Source organism: Pseudopipra pipra, chromosome 25 (genome assembly GCF_036250125.1).
Source record: "Pseudopipra pipra isolate bDixPip1 chromosome 25, bDixPip1.hap1, whole genome shotgun sequence".
Taxonomy (NCBI): Eukaryota; Metazoa; Chordata; class Aves; order Passeriformes; family Pipridae; genus Pseudopipra; species Pseudopipra pipra.
In genome coordinates, this window is record NC_087573.1 from 973,590 (window position 1) to 996,069 (window position 22,480).

At 55.6% G+C, this 22,480-nt stretch overlaps 1 protein-coding gene across 3 annotated transcripts in view; it reads left to right on the forward strand.

The window, feature by feature from the left end:
* The window catches only part of FOXP4 (forkhead box P4), a 59,612-nt gene that overhangs the window by 13,336 nt on the left and 23,796 nt on the right, over positions 1–22,480 (forward strand). For all 3 annotated transcript variants that reach the window (XM_064636116.1, XM_064636118.1, XM_064636117.1), the window contains exons 2-3: positions 7,299–7,500; positions 15,491–15,580. In XM_064636116.1, coding sequence (XP_064492186.1) covers positions 7,315–7,500; positions 15,491–15,580 — 276 coding nt within the window. In that variant the 5' untranslated portion in view covers positions 7,299–7,314. The remainder of the gene's footprint in view (positions 1–7,298; positions 7,501–15,490; positions 15,581–22,480) is intronic.

A 22,480-nucleotide genomic window follows, 5' to 3' on the forward strand; every position in this document is an offset into this window, starting at 1 on the left:
TTTCAATTAAAAGTGCCCGGCTCCTTCTCTTCCAGCCTCTCTATTCTCCTCCTCTGGCTCGGCAGCCGGAGAAGCGATTTTCCTTTCTTTAATATTTCAGCTCTTCCCCCGAGACGGGCTGCCTGCCTTATTTTTTTTTTTTAATAGACTTTTTCTCCCTCTATTAAACTTTTCCAATCTTCATCCCTTCATTTCTTTTTTCCCTTCCCACCTCTTTAAACAAAAAAAAAAACAACCAAAAAAAAAACAAAAAAAAAAAAAACAGAGAAAGAGGAAAAGTTATAAAACGTGAAGAACTGGGTCATTCAGGAAGTTATTGAAATAACTTAAAAATTAGGCGTTCGTTTCATTTTCACTCTCCTTGGAGTCATTTTCCCTGGTTGCTGTTGGATTCAGACCCTTCCCTGGTGGCTCCATTATTTATGTCCTGTTGGGAATTTGGGATTGAAGGTTTTGGAGGAGTTTGGGGATAACTTGAGTGAGAGCCGAGAGGTGGTTTGGTTTTCTCCAGAGGACAGGTCTGTGCCAGACACTGGTTGATTCCTGCTGGGATGGGGATGTAGGTGGGAGTGTCCCATCCGTGGACTCCTCATGGCTGGTGAGGGGACGTGTCCCCCCAGTCCAGTGCTCTGGGCAAGGGGTTATTTGGTGCCAAGACCCCCGGTGGAGGCATCCCCTGTGCCATGAGGGGTTTTGTGCTGAGCTGGATCTGGGATCCTACAGGTGAGAGGTGCCTCTTCTGCTCCTGGGAGAGTCACCAAGGATTTTAGGGATGTTCTTGGGAGGTGACCCTGCTTCCATGGGCACAGAGGGCCACGTCTGCATTTTGGGATGTTTTGCCTTTGAATTCCCACTTGGAACACACTGGGCAGAGGGAAAGCAAGTTTTTTTTGGAGATGAGGAATTGGAGGCTGCTTTAAGCTCCCTCCCTGGTGCCAGGGCTGGACCTGGCACTGCAGTGGCTGGTGTAGCTCCACAGGGACTTCCCAGAGCTTGAGCCCGGCCTTGCTCCCAGTGTGCATCCACTGGGACACGGGAGCCAGACCTGCATCCTGACCTGATGGGACACGGGAACCAGACCTGCATCCCAACCTGATGGGACACAGGAACCAGACCTGCATCCCGACCTGATGGGACACAGGAACCAGACCTGCATCCCAACCTGATGGGCACAGGAACCAGACCTGCATCCCAACCTGATGGGACACAGGAACCAGACCTGCATCCCAACCTGATGGGACACAGGAACCAGACCTGCATCCCAACCTGATGGGACACAGGAACCAGACCTGCATCCCGATCTGATGGGCACAGGAACCAGACCTGCATCCCAACCTGATGGGACACAGGAACCAGACCTGCATCCCGATCTGATGGGACACAGGAACCAGACCTGCATCCCGACCTGATGGGACACAGGAACCAGACCTGCATCCCGATCTGATGGGACACAGGAACCAGACCTGCATCCCGACCTGATGGGCACAGGAACCAGACCTGCATCCCGACCTGATGGGACATGGGAACCAGACCTGCATCCCGACCTGATGGGACACGGGAACCAGACCTGCATCCCGACCTGATGGGACACAGGAACCAGACCTGCATCCCGACCTGATGGGACACGGGAACCAGACCTGCATCCTGACCTGATGGGACACAGGAACCAGACCTGCATCCCGACCTGATGGGACACGGGAACCAGACCTGCATCCCAACCTGATGGGACACAGGAACCAGACCTGCATCCCGACCCACCGGGATGCTCCAGCACCGCAGAGATGGTCCATGGTGGGTGCAGAGCACCAGCACCCATCGAGGGGCTGCCCTGCCCGGGGTCCCCCGGCCCCCCACGTGTGGCTCTGGAGCAGCGAGCCGGGAGCCCCCCATGCTCCACGTCACTATTTAATTAGACGTCCCTGATTAACAAAACTTGGCGTTCGGCTTCCTCCTGCCCTCATCTTTCCTGGCTCCGAATCAATGGCTTTGATATGCTAATTAGGGAGTAATTTAATTTCAAAAGGCCGCAATTAACAAGGGTGTTGTGGACATGCTGTAGTTAAGCGGCGTAATCTAATTTGCATTAGTAACAAGCAGGGACTAATTAGAAGCTTAATTAGACACTTAGACGGCTCTTGTGTTTACTTTCTTAATGAGATGGAGTGGGGCTCTTTTTTTTAATCTTTTCAAGAGCACAGCGAGGGAAGCCAGGATGGAGCAGGATGGAGCAGCAGCCCCGGTGCCTGGCACGTGCCCAGGGAAGCCAGGATGGAGCAGCAGCCCCGGTGCCTGACACCAGCCTGGCTGTGTTCAGCCAGTCCCATGTCCGCTCTGGGAGGGATTTGATATTCCTTGAAGCTTGGCAGGGCTTGGGAGAGGTGCCAGCCAGCCCTTGGTGTCTCCGGGAATGCCCCAGGGATGGTTTGCTGGGATGGGCACCGGGATCTGCCGTGGGGTCGGCTGTGGTCGGGGTGTCTGGTGTGAGCTCTGGAGAGCAAAGGATGCTCGGAGAGGGACATGGTTTGGAGAGGGACATGGTTTGGAGAGGGACATGGTTTGGAGAGGGACATGGTTTGGAGAGGCAGGTGGGGCAGTGCCGTGTCCCACTCACAAGCACAGTCCCAGGGCTTCCCTGCCTGAGGTGCTCGTGCTTCCAGCTGATCTGACTCCCCTTCCTGGGGAGAGGAGCCTCACTGGGGTCGTTCTTGCTTGGTTTCTGTGGAGCAGCGGACACTCTCTGCTGCCTGATGGTGATCCCGTGAGCGTGGCCAGGGTGTGATGGCACCAGACAGGTGAGGAGAGCCGGGGGGTGAAGGTGAGCGCCGAAGGCTGGCTCTTCCCAAAGAAGTTGCTGGGAGCGAGATGAAAGTGGGAGATGAAAGTGCCCAGAGGTGAGATCCCATTAAAGCAGTGCCTGGGCTTAGCCAGTCCCTGGTTCCTTAAATATCTTCTAATTCACAGTAATGCTCTAGATTCGTCTCGGCTCCCCCAGACTTTTATTTTAATCCCCTTTCCACATTTCCATGTGTTTATGTGTTAATTAAAGGGTAAAAAGCCACTCTCGGAGCAATCCCGGCTGCTGCTTCTCTTCCAGCCGAAGCCTTTCAAGATTAGGAGCCGCTTCCTAAAGCTGCCAGTGCCGGAGCAGGACGGGCAGGCTGCTCAACTTTCCATAGCTCGGAGCAGATCCGGTGCCTGGGATCCATCCTCCCTGAGTCCTCTTCCCCCAGCTGTGCAGAGGAGCATCCCACGGACTTCCGAGAGCTCTGGGGGGATTTGCTGGGTCCATTGCGCCTCCAGGATTTGCTGGTACCTGTGGGAGCAGCTGCTGGAGGGGGGACCCCCAGCGTGCAGCCTCAGCTCCCTCCACGTCCTGGACAGGCTGGAGCTGGAAGGAAGGGTCTGGAAAATGCACGTTGGGGCTGGGATGTGGTGGGAAGGGCGGAAATAGCCTCTGGAGCATCTCAGTGCTGTGCTGTGTGTCAGTGTGTGGTGTCACCTCTGCTGTCCCGTGCTGGTTCATCACCAGGGCCTTGCTGAGCTCGTGGAGATGTGAGAGCATTTTCCCCCTGGTGTTTCCCACCATTCTTCCTCATTCCTCCTTGGGTGACGGTTTTGAGCTCTTTGAGTTTGGATCTGGGGAAACTGAGGCCGAGGGGCACCCCCAGTGTCTGGGGACAGGGATTTGGAGACAGGGACTCGAGGACAGGGGCAGTGGGGAGGAGGTGCCTGTGGCACTGGGCCCATACGTGGCACTGGTCCCTCTGGCAGCCCGTGAAGGGCAGCCCAAAGTTACAGAGCCCCTGAGGATCATGGTATCAAGGATAATTAAAAATAGGGAAAGCTGCTAAAATAGGTGTTGAGGCAATTGCTCTGAGGAGGTCGTGGTGGGGCTGTACCTGTTCCTGCAGGTCCCAGGGGCCAAGAGGTGCCATTTAATTCTTGTGTCCGTGGAGAAGAATCAGGTGGAGAAGTGGCATCGCTTTGGGTGGGTCTGGACACCCCAAAATTCCTTGGGAGCTTCTGGGGAGAAATCACTGTAAATCTGTTATTCCTGCTCCTGAAGATCCCATATCCTTTGGTGCAAGTGTTTGTTCTGAGTCCGTCGTCTCTCTCTTGCCTCTGTGTCCATCCTTCCCTTTCTCCCGGTGCTCCAGAAGGCTCCGTGGCAGTGCCAGGCTCCGTGGCACAGCACACACGTGGTGCTCCCACGGGAAGCGTGGCACACGCGTGTCGCTCGCATGCGGCGGGAGCCGTGTCCAACATCCCGGCAGCTGATCCGCCCCCTCCCTCGCAGGGAAGCTCCGGGCATCCATCAGCCTGTTAATTGCGCTAATTAGAGAGTGTGGAGGTGTTAATTGGAAAACCCTGGGATGGTGCCTGTTTGCGGGAGGGATGGATGTCAATAAAGCGGGATTGATGACTCGGCGTGGCACGTGCACCGCGCGGGTTCGCGGCGAGTCGGGGGATGTCAAGGAAATGTTACTGCTCAGACGAAGCAATTGTTAATTAAAAGCAAGGGTAATTAAAACACCCTCGTTGCCATATGGTCCCGCTGAAGGCAGGGGGATTCGTTGCTCCGTTTGTAATCTCCGTTTCCTTTTCTTTGTCCTACGGAAGGTGCGTGGTTGAGTAAAAGGGAAGAAAAAAAAGGCAGAGCGGTGGTTCAGCGAGGAGATTTTGAGTCTGAAATGGTAATTAATGGTAATTAACGATCCACTGGCGCAGCTTCTGTTGCTGTTGCCATTGGAGGGGGCTCCTCCCTCCCTCCCCTTTTAACTAAACCCACCCTTTCCCACTTTATCCGGGTGTTGTGTGGACGCGGTCCCTGCCTTTCTGCCTGGGGGAAGGTCTGATCCTGATTAGACCCTCCGGATACCAGCGTATGGAGAATCCCTGAAATCCTGGCTGTGTTTGAACTGCAGTAGATGAGAAGCAGGAGCTGGGATGCTGTGGATCCCCCCTGGCTGTGTGCAGGGCTGCACGTGTGCTCGGCATCGCAGCCGCTCGCGAGGCTGAGTTTCACTCTTCCCAGTGTAGCCTCAGTCATCCCAGATCAGTCCTGGCTGGAAAAGTGCTCATTCCTAGTTTAAATCCACTTTATAACGGTGCAGACACTGGCTTCATTTTTTTTTTTCTTTAAGGTTTTGTAAAACTTTTATAGGAATGGAAATATTTTCATTATTATTATTATTATGACTTTCTTTTATGACTTCCCTTGCAGCGTTGGGATCCCAGACGCTCCAGCATCCCGTAGGGTTTGGGAACGGGAAGTCGAGTTTTACTAGACTTGGAGAGGGAACCCAACTGGCCCGGTGTCCCCGGCTCCGGGAATCACCCGGCCTGCGGGAATCTGCTCCAGCATCCCGCCTCTGGCAGGGCCGGGGCCGCCGGAACGAGCCCACAGCTCCTCCACCAGAAGAGATTTCCTCCTAATTCCCAATAGTTAAGCTTCAGTTTATGCCCGAAGCCAGGAAAGTTTTATATCCTTTCCAAAACCTTTTTTTTTTTCCCTTTTTTAATACTTCCTGTTGTAACTCTGGATATTCTTGTTCTCCGTATAAAAGTCAAATCCCCGTTTGAATCCCGACGAGTTTCTGGCCGTGGTGATGCCGTGTGACTGCTGGACATGGGCAGAGCCCGGCACTCCCTGTGGTGCCTGGTCAAAACACAGAGCAGGCCGTGGATTTCGGAAGGAAAATGGGAATAGGAACAGCAATAATTTAATATTTCTGCAGGCATTTGTTTGAAATTGAAAAGGGGGAAGGAACAAATGTAGTTTTTAAGGCAAAAAGTGTTGTCTTTCTTCTAGATTTTTACTGCTAACGCAGCATCCTGTGAACACCTCATCCTTTCTCGAGCCTTGGGAAGCTGCTCCAACCATGCCATGCTCTCATTCCTTCTCCTGTGCTTCAACCAAACCCAAATCCCAGTAATCCCGTTAACCTTGAACTGTCCCGCAGCTCCTGGTGTGTCACCCTGTGTGGATTCGGGAGCACTGGGACAGTGGGAGGGAACCAGCAGCTCCCCATGGGAATTAATGTCAGTCATATACCCTGCGGAAATGACTTTTGAAATGCATATAATCTCAAACATGCAAATGAGCAGCTCGCTGCACCCTGTTTAATATGAATGATCAGCCCTGAATAGCGATTATTACACGCCACATTTCAGCAATTATGTTGTTCGTGGTTTGTCTCTCCGGCTTTTGGGGCGGGGGGGAGGAAATGGGGAAAAAAGAGGGGGAGAAAAAAAAGGGAGAGGCAGTGTTGCTTCTCCCTGTCCTCTTTATTCCCCTCTTGTTTCAAACTCTGCGAGCGGTGCTGGGTGAGGCTGATCCCACACCGGCACCCGCCGGCGGGGATGGAGAGGGATGGAATGGGATAAAACTGTCCTCTGCTTTTCCACAGAGGAAAGTGTGCTGGGAGGAGGGAGAGCCCCTCACTCTGGGGGGGTTCCCTCACCCCTGATCGCTCCGTGTGTGTGTCAGGGCTGGATGTGGCCCCAGGGGTTCTGTGGATGCTGTAGGAGTGGCAGGAATTGATGTTGGATGCGGTGGTTCTGTTTCCTCCAGTGCCAGCCCAGATCCAGGAGTTTCTCCCAGAAAAGGGGACCCTCAGGTTCATGACCAACAACCTGCCCACTAATCCAAGCCAACTGAGCAAAGGCTGGGAGGGAGGGAGGATTTTCCAGCTGATGTATCACTGTGTTCTCGCTGCTGTGTCCCAGCTCTGCCGAAACTTTGGGCTTCCTCACCCTGCCAGCAAACCCTCTGCCGGCTGGTTTTTCCTGCCAGGTGGTTTTTCCTGCTGGGAAGTGCTGGTTTGCTGGGAGCTGAAGCACTTTGAGGAAGTGTTTCAACTTTGCTGGGATTTTCACAGAGATCTGTGGCACAGGCTCCTCGCACTCCGTGTGCAGCCTCGCTGGGACTCCAGCTGTGCTGTCTCCAGCATCTCAAAGTGAAATATTTTGGGATTCAGTGAAAATACCCGGATTCCTGGGGCTTTGTGTCTTGCATCAGGCTCAGAGAAAGCTGGAATCATGGGTTTTCCTGAGGAACGGGTTGCACTTGCCTTGCCCAGAGATGTGCAGGGCCGACAGAGTGTCTGTGGCACCTCATGCTGCTGCACGTTTATTTTTTGGGGTAAATTGAACACGGCTAAAACTGGGCAGGGTTTGACATCCCACCCCTGCAGGATGTCACGGGGATCAGGGGCAGGGCAGGCGGGATGGGGATGCCAGCCAGGGATCCCAGACTCTGTTCTCAGCCTCTGCTCTCCCTTCCTCCTCCTCCTCAGGTCCTGCTAGCGAGTCATGATGGTTGAATCTGCCTCGGAGACGATACGTTCCACTCCCTCTGCCCAGAACGGGGTGAGCAGCCTGAGCCAGCAGCCCGATGGCGGCGGGGGCGGCGCGGGGGGCGGCGGGCGCGACGGAGCCGCCGGCGAGGCCAACGGAGAGATGAGCCCCGTGGAGCTCCTGCACTTCCAGCAGCAGCAGGTAGGACGGACACCCCCGCTCCTTCTTGCCAGCCTTACACGAGGCAGCACAGAACTGGGTCTTTCGAGGGTGTGGTTTGGGGGCAACACTTGGTTTTACCCCTCCTCGTCCCGGGGGTTCCACCAGGCTTGGTCGTCCCTGTTGAGGCCGGGGTGCAGGTGCTGCCCCAAAAAGCAGGTGCCTGTCCTTGGGGTGCACGTCCCTCAGGAGATGGAGCCCATCTACCCCCGGGGTTCCCGGTGCCCCAGAGATGGCTCTGTTTTGAGGGGGGAGATCCTGCCTGCTCTGTCCCCCATTGGCCTGGGAAAGTGGTGAGGAAGAGGAGGAATGTGAGGCCAAAGCCCTTGGCTGTAGCACAAGAGCAGGTGTTCTCCAAGTCTGTATTTGGTTGTCCAGGTGGGTGAGCGGAGCTGGTCCCCCATTCCTTGGGGCTCCTGGTGCCTTCAGCTGAAGAATTAACCTCACACACATGGCTGAGAACACGTGTGACCGTGACATGTGTGTGCAGCAGCTCTGTCCCTGGGCACACGTGTGTGCCCCTCGGGGGGCCCCTGGCACACACGTCCCCTCGGGCAGCCACAGGGAGGGGGGGCCGTGCCTGCAGGTTACCTTTCAAAACAAACTTTGGCAAAAACATAAATTTTCCTCCTCGGCTACTAAATAAGGCAATGATCCCTGCCTCGTACGGAGATCGCCTCCCTGAGCCATAAATTCCAGCGTGAAAGCTGTAAAAAATTGCTGTGTCTGATACTTTAGTAGTGAGTGCTGTAAATCCATTACCTGGATAACAGCCGTTTCGCACGCAGTTAAGCCCCTGTTCCCCGGATCCGAGGGGTAATCATGCGTGTAATGCTCCTGCCAGTGCCCGCCGAGGAGCCGCCCGCGCTCCCCTCCCCGAATTTCCCCTCCCCGAATTTCCCCTCCCCGAATTTCGCCGTGTGACACCCGGAGCCGGGGGGGGGGTGGGTGTGAACGGGAGACCCGTGATCCCACACAGCCAAAATGATGCAAATCGTGGGTGTGAAACAGGGTATCTCCTCCAGAAAATCAGCATTAAAAAGGGCTTTTCCGAAGCAGAGCGCTGTGCTGGCGGCTCATCCCTGGGGATGCTCCCCGGGCTCGCCCGGTGCATCCTGCCCTGCCCAAAGCAGGGCTGATGTTTAATTTCACCCTTTTGCATTTCTTCTCTCGGGTTCCTGGTGTGATCACCCCGGGAAGCTTGTTGGCACATGGAATTATTAAGGCAGAGGGTTTGGTAAACTTCCAAAACCAAATGGCATCTGCAGTGCCAGCGCCTTGGGAAGGGGGAGGACCCATCCCCAGGACTATCAATCTTCCTGCTTCAGGGAGCAGGCTGAGCACCAGCTGGGGTCAGGAATAAATGTCCCCATATCGGGAGTTTTGGACAATTAGGTGCTTTATGGAGGCTTTGCACCATCCTCGGGAGCATCCCAGCGTTCGCCCCGGGTTCTCGCACCACTGGGCTATTCCCGGCTGATCCATCCCGGCTCCCGAAATGTCGGCACTCAATCCTTATTCTTACTGAACTTTATGAAATGCCCAAGAAGCATTTGGAAGCCTGGAGGGGTGAGGGTTTGTTTGGGCGATGCAGCTCCCGGGGGCTCGTGCTCTGCCCCTGTTTTTGTCTGGTTTGGACCTTTTCCAGTGCCCGTGGCCCCTCTGCTTTCACCCCCTTCACGGGGTGAACCCAGACAGCTCTTTGCAGGGACTTTGTGGGTTCAGGCTCCTCTCTGAGGGTGCTGCTGGAGATGGGTGCCCTGGGTGAGATTTTGAGGGGAGAGGGGTGTGTCATTGGGTGCTCAGGGACCCCCGAGGCTGTTTTGTGGCTTCTGGGATGTCCCCAGAGCAAGAGGCCGTGGGTGTCCGGCAGCACCAGCCTGGTTTGCTGAGACAGGGGCTCCCAGCTCGGTTCCAGCTCTGCTCCCCCACGGAGCACAGCGTTCCATCACCATCCTTGTCCATCTGTCCTTCCCTATCCGTGCGACTGCAGAGCATCCCGTGGTCCGGAGTGTCTGAAGGGAGAGCAGGAGAGGAAGAGGGGCAGATCCGAAAGGAGAGTGGGATGGGGTGGGGAAGGAGCATCCCCCTCCCCTGCCTCGCTCTCCCCCAGCCCAGGGGCTGGCTCTGGGGTAAATCCCTGGATTTCAATGGTGGGATTGGGCTGAAAAGCCTGAATAGCTCCCGCCCGCTTTGTGCCGGGTTGGCGGAGGGGAGAGGTCGGCCGGGGGCACGGGAGGGCCCGGGACCCCCCCACCGTTGCTGTGGGAACGTGGTGGGACCTCTGGCACTGCCGGGCTCCAGAGGGCCCCGCTGGCCCCTCCTGCCATGCCAGGCCCCCCTGGGATTCCCGGCGGAGGAGGGATGGGCAGGAAACGGGGGCAGTGGGGTGATGGGGGAGTCACATCCCTGGGCTGGGAGCAGGAGGGAGATCCTCTGGTTTGGTATCAGGAGTGATGGAGCGAGGGGAGACCCAGGGGTGGGCTTTGCACAGGCAACGGGTGCTGCTCTCCATGGCTTTGGGTTCTCCAGGGTTTCCTTGATTCCTAAAAAAACCCCGGGTTTCCAGCTCTTATCCTGGAGCTGGAGTTTAAATCCATGGTGTGCAGAGAGCCTGGGGCTTGGGGGTCATTGCAGCTTTGGGGTGCAGGGGTGAAAAGTGTGGAGGTGCTCGTGCAAGGATGTCCTGGGAGAATCGTGGGGAAAGTCCCCGAGTCCGGCACCGCACGGGAGCTTCTTCCAGCTTGCAGTCCTTGGAAAAGGAGCCATCTGGAAAATCCAGCTGCTCTAGCGTTGTTTGGTGTTATTTTATTATGCAAAAAGTACATTAAAAAGTGCAGTTTATTGCAGACAGACGTCAAAGAAATGGGGAATAATAAACAAAAATAAGTCTTGTTTTTGAAAAGAAGCAAATGGGACCTTTTTGGGAGTTGAGGAAGGGTGTGGAGGGGGGAGGAGAGGCACTTTGCTGCCCTCAGAGAGATACCATTCCATAAAACATGTGATCACATCTCAAATATATTGTGTAATCCGCTATTATTAGGGTATTTAAGATAAAAACGAGGCTGGAGCACTTAAGTGAAACTCATCTCTCTATTTGCTTCCCTGATTCATATTTCATATTTTACTGAGGACAAATGCAGGAACCTTTTTTTTTTACACTTTTTTCCCCTTTTTTTCCATGGAATGGGATTGTCAGGAGCATGTTCCTTGTGTTCTTCATTAGTGGGGATGGGTTTAACCCCTGGCCTGCGAGGACTGAGGAGGCAAGAGCAGATTAATAAAGTCCAGGAGCGTTAGAGCAGGGGAGCACAGCTGGGGCTGGGACACAGACATGGAGCTGGGTGTAAAAACTACTTTTTTTTTTTTATTTCCCTGTGAAGAATTGTGTCATTTTTGTTAATTTGGATCTCCTGGAGTCATTTGGTTCTGGTTAAGCGGGGCCGGGCTGGGCTGGTGGAAGTGCTCCTCAATATGGCATCATTTACTGTTAATATCCAGCTAAAAATATCCCTGTGTGTTGTTTTAACGGCTCTAATCCTGGAATGTGACGATGTCATTTTTATGAGGTTAGTGTAAAAAATCTTCCTTTTTCTTTTTTGCCATTTTTTTTCATCCCTTCCCAGCCCCTTTCCACCCTCTGAAAGAATCGGAGGGAAAAGGGAAGATACGAACTCTCTTACAGGTCCTCTTTCCCTGCAAAGTTCTCGGTCTGATGTCATGTTCAGGTGGTTTTTCACTCGTTGGAGGGTAAAACCCCATGTAAAGCTTTGATCCAGGTAAAAAATCACTCAGCTAATTTTGGGCAGCAGTTTCCATGGTGGTGACCCTGCTCCTGGCTCCGGCAGCTGGAGCGTCCGGGCACTGCTGGGTGGAATTAAAAACTCTGTCGTCATAAAGTGAAATACCTGGTAAATAAGGGAATTTAAAATATCCCAGGCAAGATTTTCCATTGTATTATGATTTTTTGTTGGGTTTGTTTGGGTGGTTTTTGGGTTTTTTTTTTTGGGAGGCTGGGGCTTGTGCTTTTAGGAAGACCTGTGGATGTCTCCACCCTCTCCAAACTTTTTTGAACCTCTTGACCTGTTTCTTCCCAATTGGGAGGCCCTGGAGAGGCTCTGCTCGGGCAGGTTTTGAGGAGAAAAGGGCAACCAGGCGGGGATGAGGGGTTAATCCAACGTTATCCAGGCTGTAGGGTGGGATCCTGGTTGGGATGGGAGCCACTGACTCCTCAACCTGCGCTTTTCCAGGGCTGGGACCAAGTGGGACCTGGTGTTCCCTGTGGGAGAAAGGGAAGTTTGTGGTGTTTGCCATGAGGAAGGCAGCCAAAATCTGCCCCTCTTGGTGTCTGGAGGAGCCTCCATCATGTGCAGGAGTGAATTTATGGAGCCTCACAGGCTGGAGCACAAGCCTGTGGGGGAAGAATTAAGGATTAATCCCAGCAGGGTTTATTTATTGACCCCCTCCCCACCCCAGCACACACCTTCCAGCATCTCCCATCTCTCCCTGCAATCCCTGGTGTGTTCCATGTCCCTGCACAGCCAGAGGGAGTTGAGGGCCTTCCCCAGCCTGAGTCACCTTCCTCTTCCTCAGCCCTGGAATGTGCTGCTGCTGCTGCTCTTGGGGAGGGCAAAGCCAAACCACATCAGCTCTGGATGTGCCTGAGACATTACAAACTTTTTATGGGATAATTTGGTGATCAAAGGGAGCCATCCAGGAGCTGACACAACCCATTCGTTCCCAATTACCACTGCTGGATGACACCGTGCAGCAGGAGAGGGGCTTTTTTAAAACAATCACTTTTTCTCTGGTTCCCAGAGCTGGGAGGTGAAAGCCCATCCACTCCCACGAGGGGACTCTTCCTTCTGCTTTCCCATCTCCTCAGCCCCAAGGAGAGCCTGTGGATGACGCCTTCCCTGCTCCTCCCTACGGAAAGGCTTTGTCTCCCAGCATCTGGGCTGCTCCTCCTGCCCTGGGAGGGCAACAAGTGCAGATAACCAGCGGCTCTGCATCCCAAAATTCCATCCTTGGTGCTCCACGTGCTTTGTGCAGCCGTGCAACAGGTTTTCATCCCTTGTTTGCAGGCTGAGCTCAGCTTAGGCTGGAGTGGGAATCGCTGCCGGGTGGTGAGGGAGGGAGGGGGCAGCTCTGGGGCGCTGGTGGAGAGGCCCCTGTGTGCAATTGTAAGGCCATGTCATTTTTTTTCCTCTAAATCTTGTAATTTCGTGCTTCAGAGCACAACAAAGTGAGAGAGCCAGCGGGGAGTGAATTAAATTCCCCCCTGAGAGGCGGCGCGGTGGGGCCGAGCCGGGCGGGCGCTGGGGGCTCGGTGGCACCAGCCACTGTTTGGGTTTAGAAAGAGAAATTCTGGGAGAAGTCCTGCGTGGCACTTGGTGCTGGAATTATGTCCCTTCTGGTTTTCCTCTCTTTGCTGTTTCTTCTGTCCCTGTTGCACTGGTTTTTGCTGGGCTGGGGCAGGGACCTGCCTCGCCGGGTCACCCCTGTGAGATGGCCCTTACAAACACCGCAGGAATTGCACGTGGTGTGCATGGAGAAACCAAATCTGTGCAAACCTCTGTTAAAGGACAGGTGGAAAAGCAGATAAGCTGAGGCAGTTGGTGCAGGGACACAGGGTGCAGCCACAGTCCAGCACCCATCCTGGTGGGCGCCTTGGACGTGCCGCGCGTCGGCGCTGAGCAGCCGCCGGTCGAATTCCTCCACTCTTGGCTTTTAACTGGAATTACTGTTTTCATTTCAAAAAGTAATTAAAATATCAGACCTTGAGCTGTCATAACTGTCACATGGTTTTTGTGTTGGCATTACCGATGCACATCTATTCCTGTTAATAGCAGGGAAGTGACGTGCCCGTGGAGAGACGCGCTGGGGCTGCGGCGGCTCCGCGAGCTGGACCACGGGCTCGTTCCATCCGTGATTCCCAGCAGTGAATTGCCATGTTTGTCCTCCAGGATTTTAGTTTTTAATTGTTTGGATGAAGTGAGTTTGCAGTTTAGTGGTTGTGTAGCTTTTGAGTACCCCCAGGGGTGCTCAGTGGCCGTGGGGCAGCTCTGGGTGTTGCCGTGCTGGGCACACCAAGCTGGGGGCAATCCTGGGATGCAGCCCTGGTAATTCGTCATAGGAATATAAAATTAGGATCCATCTGCTTTTGGAACTCCTTGTTTTTTTACTTTCTTGGGGCTGTTTGGTTCGTATGATGGTGACAAACACAGCCAGGCAGGGCAGAGGGTGCCCAGTGCTGCGTCTGGGGCACAGCTGTTGGGTTTGGGCCCCTTGCTATGAAATTATAATTTTTTTAATGATATAAGCAAGACTGTATCTGTTAAACCTTTTGCTCAGCCTCCAGATTCAGCAGCAGCTTTAAATTCCCTCTCATTTTGCAAGTGCTCTTGTAGTGCCTGTCCTCCTGCACGGAGCAGGTTGGGTGGATTTATCCACCAAAAAATAACATGGTACAGCTCAGGCATCCTTTGCTTTAAATCTGTTCATATGCTCTTCCCAAAAAACCCTGTGCAAAGGAGCACGGGGGGGACCTAAAATGCAGGGAATGAGTTTTCTTGGATGCTCCATTTGAGGAGTGGCCCTGTCTTGGGGTGCTGTGGCTGCTCCTTGGTTTCAGTCACAGGGTGAGCTCTGTGCTGAGGTGCATCCTCGGGTGCCACGGGCAGTGCTGCTCCATGTGCCAGTGGGTTTGGGAGGGAGGGATGGAGAGGCAGTGCACAAGGCTGGGCTTTATTCTTTTTAGCTGGAAACACAGGGATTTAGCAAGCAGCCCTTCCTCGGGGTGCAGGGCTGCTCCTGGAAGCCGGGCAGGGATTTATGGGGGATGAGAGGCAGGGACCCTGCACTGGCCCTAATGCAGCCCTGTCCTGCAGGCAGGGCCACAATACCCTGCTTGTTCAGAAACATGCCCAAAAAAAAACAGAAGGAAGGAAAAGAATTCTTTAAAAGCAGAAATAAGGAGCAAAGGGGGAAGCAGGTCTGGGAGCAGCGGGTTGTTTTCCTCAGAGCTTTATTCCTTCTCCTGGCTCCCAGCTCCTCAGTGAAGCTCCTTTTCTCAGCTCACACTTGCTCCTCTCTCCTTCTTGTCTTTTCACAGGATTTTCCTTCATTTCCCCTGCTTTCTCCAGCTGTCCACAGTGCTGTGCACGGCTCAGTTGTGCCTGGGTGTGTTTCACAAGTGTATTTGATTGATTTATGTTGGTTTCTCCCTCTTTTGCCTGTGGTGTGATTCCCAGCGAAATGCCTTCATCCCTGTAAACAGCTTAAGGAAACCCATCACTTTTTCTAGGCAAACACCCCCAGCAATAAGCAGGTTTAGTGGGAGTTGCTTGTGGGAGTTGCTGAACATCTCCTGCACCACCATCAACTCCGTGCAGACACATTCATGGATTGATTCAGGGTGTGATCCTGCACTTGGCCTCACCCAAGTCTGGGTGGTGGCTGGAACTTTCTGGTGCTCCAATGTAACAATCAGATGTAAAATTAAATATGCACAGTGCTTTAGACACGAGGGACATCAGCGGCAGCAGAACTGTGGTGGTGGCTCCATGCAAGGGTGGAATAAACCAGGAGCTGGAGCTTTGGTCAGGTACTGGTTGTGCCTGGCCAGGGGACACCTGTGCCAGGGCTGGAGTCTGGGAATGACCCTCGGGGCAGTCTGCCAGTGGCACGGGGCTGCTGGACCTGGAGACTGCTAAAGATGGGGCGGGGGGTTCTGGAAGAGGATGGAGTTGCTCCCAGCTTCCCCTGGCCTTCCATGGCTCTGGGGGGTAGGAATGGTGTGTACTGGTCATACTGGTGTGGCAGGGAACGCTGCCCTCCTCGTGCATCCCTCGCACCCCGTGAATCAAAGCCATGGAGAACCAGAACTGGAGGGGGAGTGTGCCCAGAGGAGGAGGAGGAGGAGGAAGAGGGCAGCCTTCCTCCTGCCCATGGTGCTGTGTCTCTCTTGCAGGCTCTCCAGGTGGCACGCCAGTTCCTGCTGCAGCAGGCCACGGGGCTGAGCTCCCCCAGCAGCAACGAGGGCAAGCAGCCAGCAGTGCAGGTGAGCCCCCAGCACGTGTCCCCCATCACCCCCTGGGTGGGAAGGGCTTGGCTGCAGGCGTGGGACAGGCCACGGGTCACCTCCCTGCTCGGGATGGCTGGAGAACACAGAGAGTTAAATCCTCTGTAAAGTTCCTGAAATTTCTTGGGAGTTTTTTTTTCTGGGGGGATGGTCCCCATTTTGTGCTGATGTGGTGGGAAAGGGGGATGCCAGGGAAGGGTTGGCTCCAGAGGAGAAAGGAGTGTGTGTGGGGGGGAAGGTGACCATGTGCCACCTTACTGTGGGACACATTTCAGACTGGGAGGCACAGAGTTTCCCAGGGTTCAGTGCTGGGTGCAGTGAGTGTGGCACAGGGGCTGGAGCCAGGGCAAGTCCTCCCACGTGGGACAGCTGCTGGGACAGAGGCCTGGTTGAGGTGGGATTTGTAGCACTGGCAGGGAAGCGGGGCTTTGGGTGGGCACAGCATCCTGCTCCCAGAGGGATGGGGGGACCACCCCTTTGCTCCACTGCTCTGCCAAAGGAAAGGGGCTGAAAATGGGAAGAGAAGGAGCAGAAGAGGGGTGAGGAGAGAGAGGAGGAGGCAGGAAGAAGCAAAGCCCAAGCGATGGAAAGTGACAATTTAAATAGCTGTGTGGAGGGGCTCTCCCTTCAGGCTAATTAAATTTATCGGAGAACAGCAGGTTACCTTATTAGAGCCACGTGGGTTTAATTAACAAAGGAAAGTAATTAGCACAAGCGCTCTCGGAGCTGGAGGTCCTGCCTGTGCCAGGCTGAGCCGTGTGGCAGTGGGAGGGCAGCGGGAGCCGGGCTGGGATGGGCAATCCCGAGCTCCTCTCCCAACTTGGAGAGCCAGGGCACGGCTGAGCCAGCCAGCAGCAGGTCCTGGGGCTCCCGGGGGTCAGGAGAGCCCGGGACCCCCGGCTGCCCCTCCGGGTTGGGAAGCAGCAGCTGGGTACGAGCAGTGGGAATTAGTCAGGGCTCCTGCGGCACAAACAGGCGGCTTTTTCCAGCGGTGCTCGCAGGAAGGAAATGCAGTCACTGCATGGAAAATGTCTGCAGAGGACAAAGGCAGCGAGGGTGAAGTCAGATTCCGGTAACTGGCGCCTCGCTCCCCTCCGTGGGTGTGTGTCCCTGCACTCCTGCTGCCTATCCCTCGGTGCTCTCCCCACCGTGTTCCCTGCTGGATACACGTGCTGCTGCTTGGACATCCCGTCCTCCCCTTCCCTGCTGCTCTCCAGCCTCCCCTCCCTGCCCATCTGGCCAGCGGCTTCGCCGGAGCGAACTGGATCTCCTTCCTCTCCCCTCCTCCCTTTCTGTGTTGCAAAAGGACTTGTGAAAGTTGTAGACGTGAGTCAGAAATAGCTCATAACTCAGCAGCGACCGGCTCTTCCTCCCCCCGCGGCCCCGCCGGCAGCTGGAGCGGGATCTGACCGAGGGGAGATAGAGGATTAAGCAGACTCCTTTGAAAGGAAGTTTATCTAACGGCAGAGTGGTGTGGATGAGACTGGCCAGGACGGCGGGAGGAGGAGGAGGAGGAGGAGGAAGGCTGGGTCCCAGCGCAGCAGCCCCCGGCTGGGGAGGGAGCAAGGAGCGTGGCAGGATGGGAGGGTTGTGGAAGTGTTTGGGAACTGGGGTGTCCTTGGGGTGCCAGCCTGGGGTCCCACGGGCTTTGCCTGTGGATGTGCAGGCTGGGGAATGGATTTTCACACTGGTTGGGTATTTTGGGGAGGGGGTAGGAGTTGTGTCCGTGGCCTCCCCTCAGCTCTGTGCCAGCCGGCTCCTGGCCCCCGATCCCACGGGAGGGAGCAGGAGGGTCCCGGTGCTGGCAGAGAGAGCAGGAGCCCCCACACCCAGCAGCACCACAGACCCCCCGTGCTTGCCCACACTGTGCACTCTCCCTGTCACCCCCTGATGGGGACGGGACATTTTCGGGGCACCAAGCCAGTGGGAATATTAATGACATTCCCGATGGCGTGCACTTAAAAACAACCAGGGAGCTGCTGGGCTCCGGAGCATCCTGGAGTTGGTTTTTCTTGGAGTATGGACCCTCTCTCCCCAGATGCCTGGAGGTGTGTGTGGAGAGCTTCACGCTGACACTCGAGTTACAGCTGTAGCTAAAAAAAAGGCAAAAAACCCTCCACCTTTGGTTGTTTTAAAAAATGTAAAAATGGTTTTATTTCTCTGCAACTTTAAAACTCTTGGAAACTTGGTGGGTGCTGACAGAGTGTTGCATTTGAGGACTTTTGGTGCTGATGGACCGCAGGGTGTTCTCATCCTGCATGGGGCTGGTGGAAGCAATGTATCCCCCTGGGATCCTGCTGGGATCTGGGGTCTGGGAAGTGGAATGAAGTGCTGGAAAGGCAGCACCCATGTTCTCAGTGCTGGCTTGGAGACTCCTTGGAATCATGGGGTGCCCTTTTGGGGTCCCTCCCTGGCTCAGCCCTTGGAGCTGGGGGGTCTCCCCTCGCTGAAAGGGGAGAGGGGCTGAAGGGCACCAGGGGAAGGGAGAGGAGTTTGGAGCAAACTGCGGGAAATTGCTTTTCTTTTGTCTGCTGCGCGGGGAGGGCAGCGGAGCGGAAAAGTGTATTTTGTTGATTTGAAACTTGAGTGAAATGGGTAATGAAGACAGATCAATAGCAGCCCTTCTGCGTTCCCTCTCCAGGAACAGACCCAGCAGCCCGTCCGTCTCGGCTCGCGCGGCGTTCGGTTTTTCCATTTGAACTTCCAGCATCACTGTCTGTCCCTGCTCCCACTCCTGCTTCCCGGAGCCCCCACCACCATCCTGCTCTGGCATTGGCATTTTGGATAAACAGAGGAGCAAAGGCACTTCAGTCCCTGTAGATGGGTCAGTGTGATGAGCTGTGCCAGCACCCCGTGCCCGTGGTGTCCCTGCAGGGACGCTGCCTGGGTGATGCTGAGGGCAGGGGCTCACCGAGGAGGGGGCTGTGGGCACTCCAGCACTGTCACCTCTGCTGCCAGTATCCCCAGCCAGCTCCTTCCAGCTTCCTGGAGCCCAGCCACGTGCCATTAGTGCCTCCCTGGTGGGAACACCATGCTAACGAGGATGCACTAATGAGGATGCACGTTGGGCTGAACACGCTAGGGATTGATTCCTCCTTTTCTTTACATGGAGCTGAACATCAGAGCCTGGTGTCCTCTATGCTGGTTCCTGTTCCCTTGCCCTCCTGCTGCCACCCCCACCGAGGGCAATCAGTCCTTTGGTGCTGAGGCTGTTCAGAGGGTTGATAAAACAAACCACAGCCTCAAAACCACACGGAGCTGAGCTCAGTTTCCCCTCTGACCCCGGGTAGATTTTAGTCCGTTGTCTCTGTCCCGCCCTGGTGAGGTTCAGACACAGTGTGGTGTGTCCTCCTGAGTGGAGGGATGGCAGAGCAATGTTTGGGTGGCCCTGTGCCACCCCCAGGGTTTATAGACCATGGCTGGGTTCACATTGGTGTCAGTGGCATCAGTGCCTGGCCCCGGGCACTCGGAGCTCTCGCAGACGGTCGGAGCCAGCTGGATGTTGGAGCTCTCCCAGGGACGAGAGTGCAGGAGAGGACGCCTGGATGTGCCTGGAGGATTTGGTTTGCTCCTCTCCTGTGAGAAGTGGGTGCTCTGGGCTGGGGATTTGCTCATCCCCTGCCCTTAAAACAGCAGAACTTGAAGCTGCTCCTGGTGTTTGTTTCCCCCCTTCTATTTGCGACCTCCTCGGTTTGTTTCTGTTGGGTTTGGATTTGAAAAGGGTGTTTAAAATTAGGAAAAAAGAGCACAAACATGTTTTCTGTTGTTTCTAATGGGGACTTAAACTCCAAGATTAGATCATAGTGAGGATGTGCAGCCTTGGGCTCCGTGGGAAGCCCGGAACACTCCAGGCAGCTGCTGTGCACAGGGAGAGGTGTGTTCATCCTGGTGGTCCCAGAGCCCTCCTCAGGTCAGCAGGGCTTGGGGACGAGGTCTGGGCTGTGCCTGCCCTGGCGAGGGAGCTGGGCTGTGTGGTTTAGGTGTGGTTTAGGTGTGGACCAGGAGATGCTCCTTCCCGTAGCACTGGTGACGTGCTGCCCCCGGCTCCCTGGGGACATCGTGGCTCCTGTGGTGACCTCCTGGCGTGGGTGACGGCACAGCTGGGAGGTGATGGTCGGAGCAGGGATGCTTTGAGGCTGAGCAAACCGTGGGCTGACGGAGGATGTCCCCACGCCGTGCCAAGCCAGCTGTCCCTGGGGTCAGGAGGGCACTGTCCCTCTGGCAGCCCCGCCGTGCTGAGAGCCAGGAGCAGCTGTCGGGCCGTGGCTTTCCCTGCTCTGCCTCGTGCCTGGGAGTTCAGTCTGCTTCCCATAAAAAAAAAAAAAAAATCCAAGAAAAATTTCCCTTAAGAGCCTCGCTCCCTCTCCTGCCGCGTTCCACCCAACCAAATCCTGGTTCCCTCCGCCGGCTTTGGCAGCGCTGCTCCAGGCTCCCGCCGAGCCTCCCTGGAATACCTGCCTCGTTTTCCACCCACTGCCTGCTGATCCGTGCCCACCCGTCCTCTGGCACGCAGGGATTACGACCGGGACCGCCTGGAAAATCACCCCCGGAGATGCCGCTGGCCGGAGCAGCGCCGGGTGTTTCTGGGAGCAGCCGGAGCTGTTAGTAAGCAGTTCTGCGGAGTGGCAGCCGGCCAAGGCATGAGTCAAACCCTTCCTGACTCGGTGTCTGGCAGATGCCAGCTCGTGACGCGTCGGCCGGGGACCAGCCGCTGCTGGGACCTGCTTCCCGAGGGATGTGCCGGCTGTGAGGACATTCCCCGGCTGCTCCGGTGCCCGGGGTGGAGGGGGTGTGGAGGAGGCAGCTGGGTGACACTCACCCCTCGTCCCACCCCTGGTGCCCTTTGGCTCTCGCTCGCCTTGTTGACCACTCTGTCTGCCTGGGTCTCAGCTTTTGAGGTGATTGTTGCCCAGAGCCCCCCGTTCTCCAGGGATGCCAGGCTGGCCTTGATTCCTGCTGTGGGGAATCTGGCACACTGGTGGTCACTGAGTGCCGTGGCTGCAGGTGAAGGGGTGTCCCAGGGCCACACTGTGCCCTCACCCTCCCCACTGGCAGATCAGCTGCCTGCGGGTGCCCCCGTGGGGCGTTTGGCCAGGTTGGGATGGACATTTCCATCCCCCTCTTGTTTTGCCAGGGCAGCAGCTGTCACCTCCCAACAGAGGTGTCTGGGATGAGTGGCTGCAGTAGGAGCAAAACTGGCTGTAAGTGGAAATTTCCCCTTTTACTAAAGAAAGTTCCTGCTCTCCCTGGAAACCTTCACTGGGAGAGGGATGTTTTCCGTGCTGTGGGGAAATTCTTCATGTGGCTTTGGCATCCCCTGGGGCTCGAGGAGGCAGCAGAGCCTGGATGACCCTCACAAACAGCAGCACCGGTTCGCCCCGTTCCCACCTCAGCCCCGCACGAAGCCACCACCATTTCCCCGTGTCAGCTCCGCATCCGAGCACGGAAGAAAAAGCCATTTAATGCAGACAAAGGTTGTATGAAAATATAATTCTGCTTTTGTTAGCAGCCATCAAACTCTAAAAAGCGTCACTTTTGTTTTCTTGTAACATTGTGAAAACCTCGTGTCGGATCGAGAGCTGGGGCCCTCTCGACTAATCGCCTCTCCTTTGTGTTTTTAGATTATAGGGGCAATTAGTGTTGTCAAAACCTCTGGCAATTCTCTTTGCTCTTGACAGGGTGTCAGTCCGCTGGGCGAGAAATGGAAGGTGTTATAACTCTCCGGTAATTAGGATGCCTCCGATTTGAAAATGCCAGCAAACGTGTTGGAGGGGCCGCGCGCTGGGGGCGGGGAGGCCGCCCGGGTGGGGGATGCGGATGAGCAATTAATTAGGGGCTCTCATTCCGAGCACGTTGCCAGCTGATGAATTGGCAAAGGGAAATTAGCAGGATGCTCAGCTCCCGGGAGCGGGCGCACACCCCGCCCGACTCACCCTCCTCGCCAGCTCCCCTCCTTCCCAGATGTTCGCCGAGGGCTTTGCACAGCTGGCTGGGAGCACCTGAGCACCCAAACAGCAGCTCTTCCCTGCTGCTGCTGCTGCAGGGGGCTCTTGGGGCTCTCTGGTGGGTGCTGGAGCCCTTCCAGGGCGCTGTGGCTCATCCCTGAGGATGCTCCCCAGCCTCCGAGCCCTCCACGGCCGGAGCAGTGGGAGCAGCCCCAGCCCTTGGGTGGGAACTCGCAGCAATTAATCAATAACTGCGACGTGAGGGCGGCTGGAGGGGGGATCACAAATGGAGCTCGACCCGTGTCCCACACCTCCCTCCAGCAGAATGCCTGAGTAAATAGATAAGCCTTGGCAGCCTCCCTTGAAGGTCAGAGCGCTCCCAACACCCACCACGGGTGGGAGGGACTGCACGGGGCTACCCTGTGGTCCCATCTCACTGGGCTGGCTGGAGGGGGAGGCAGCAGCCATCTGCTTTCCAAGGAAAAGGGGGGCACCCAGGAAGGGTTATTAAATTGCAGCAAAGCCATGACTTTGCCCAAAGCTTTAGGAAAGGCTTTGGGCTGGTGGGATCAGTGAAGACTGGGACGAGGCAGCTCTCGATGGCTGTGATTGGGAAGGCATCCTTGCTCCACCTGGGCAGGACCCAGTAGGGCTGGAATCCATCACTGACACCTTCTCTGGAGCACTGCTGGGGGTGTGGACCCATATTTTGATAACCAAAGGCAGGGGCTGGCAGGTTCTCTCAGCCCTCCCTCCTCTTGGCATGGTAATTACGTGGGTTACCGGTGTCAGCTGGAGGTAAAGCTTTGATGTGTCTGTGGAGAACCTGGTAACCTCTTCCTCCGTGCTCTGCTTTGCAGAGTTATTTGGGTGATCAGTATCTTCCCACTTCCCTTGTGTTTCCCTCTGCCCTGCATGCTCCGGCACCTCAAGG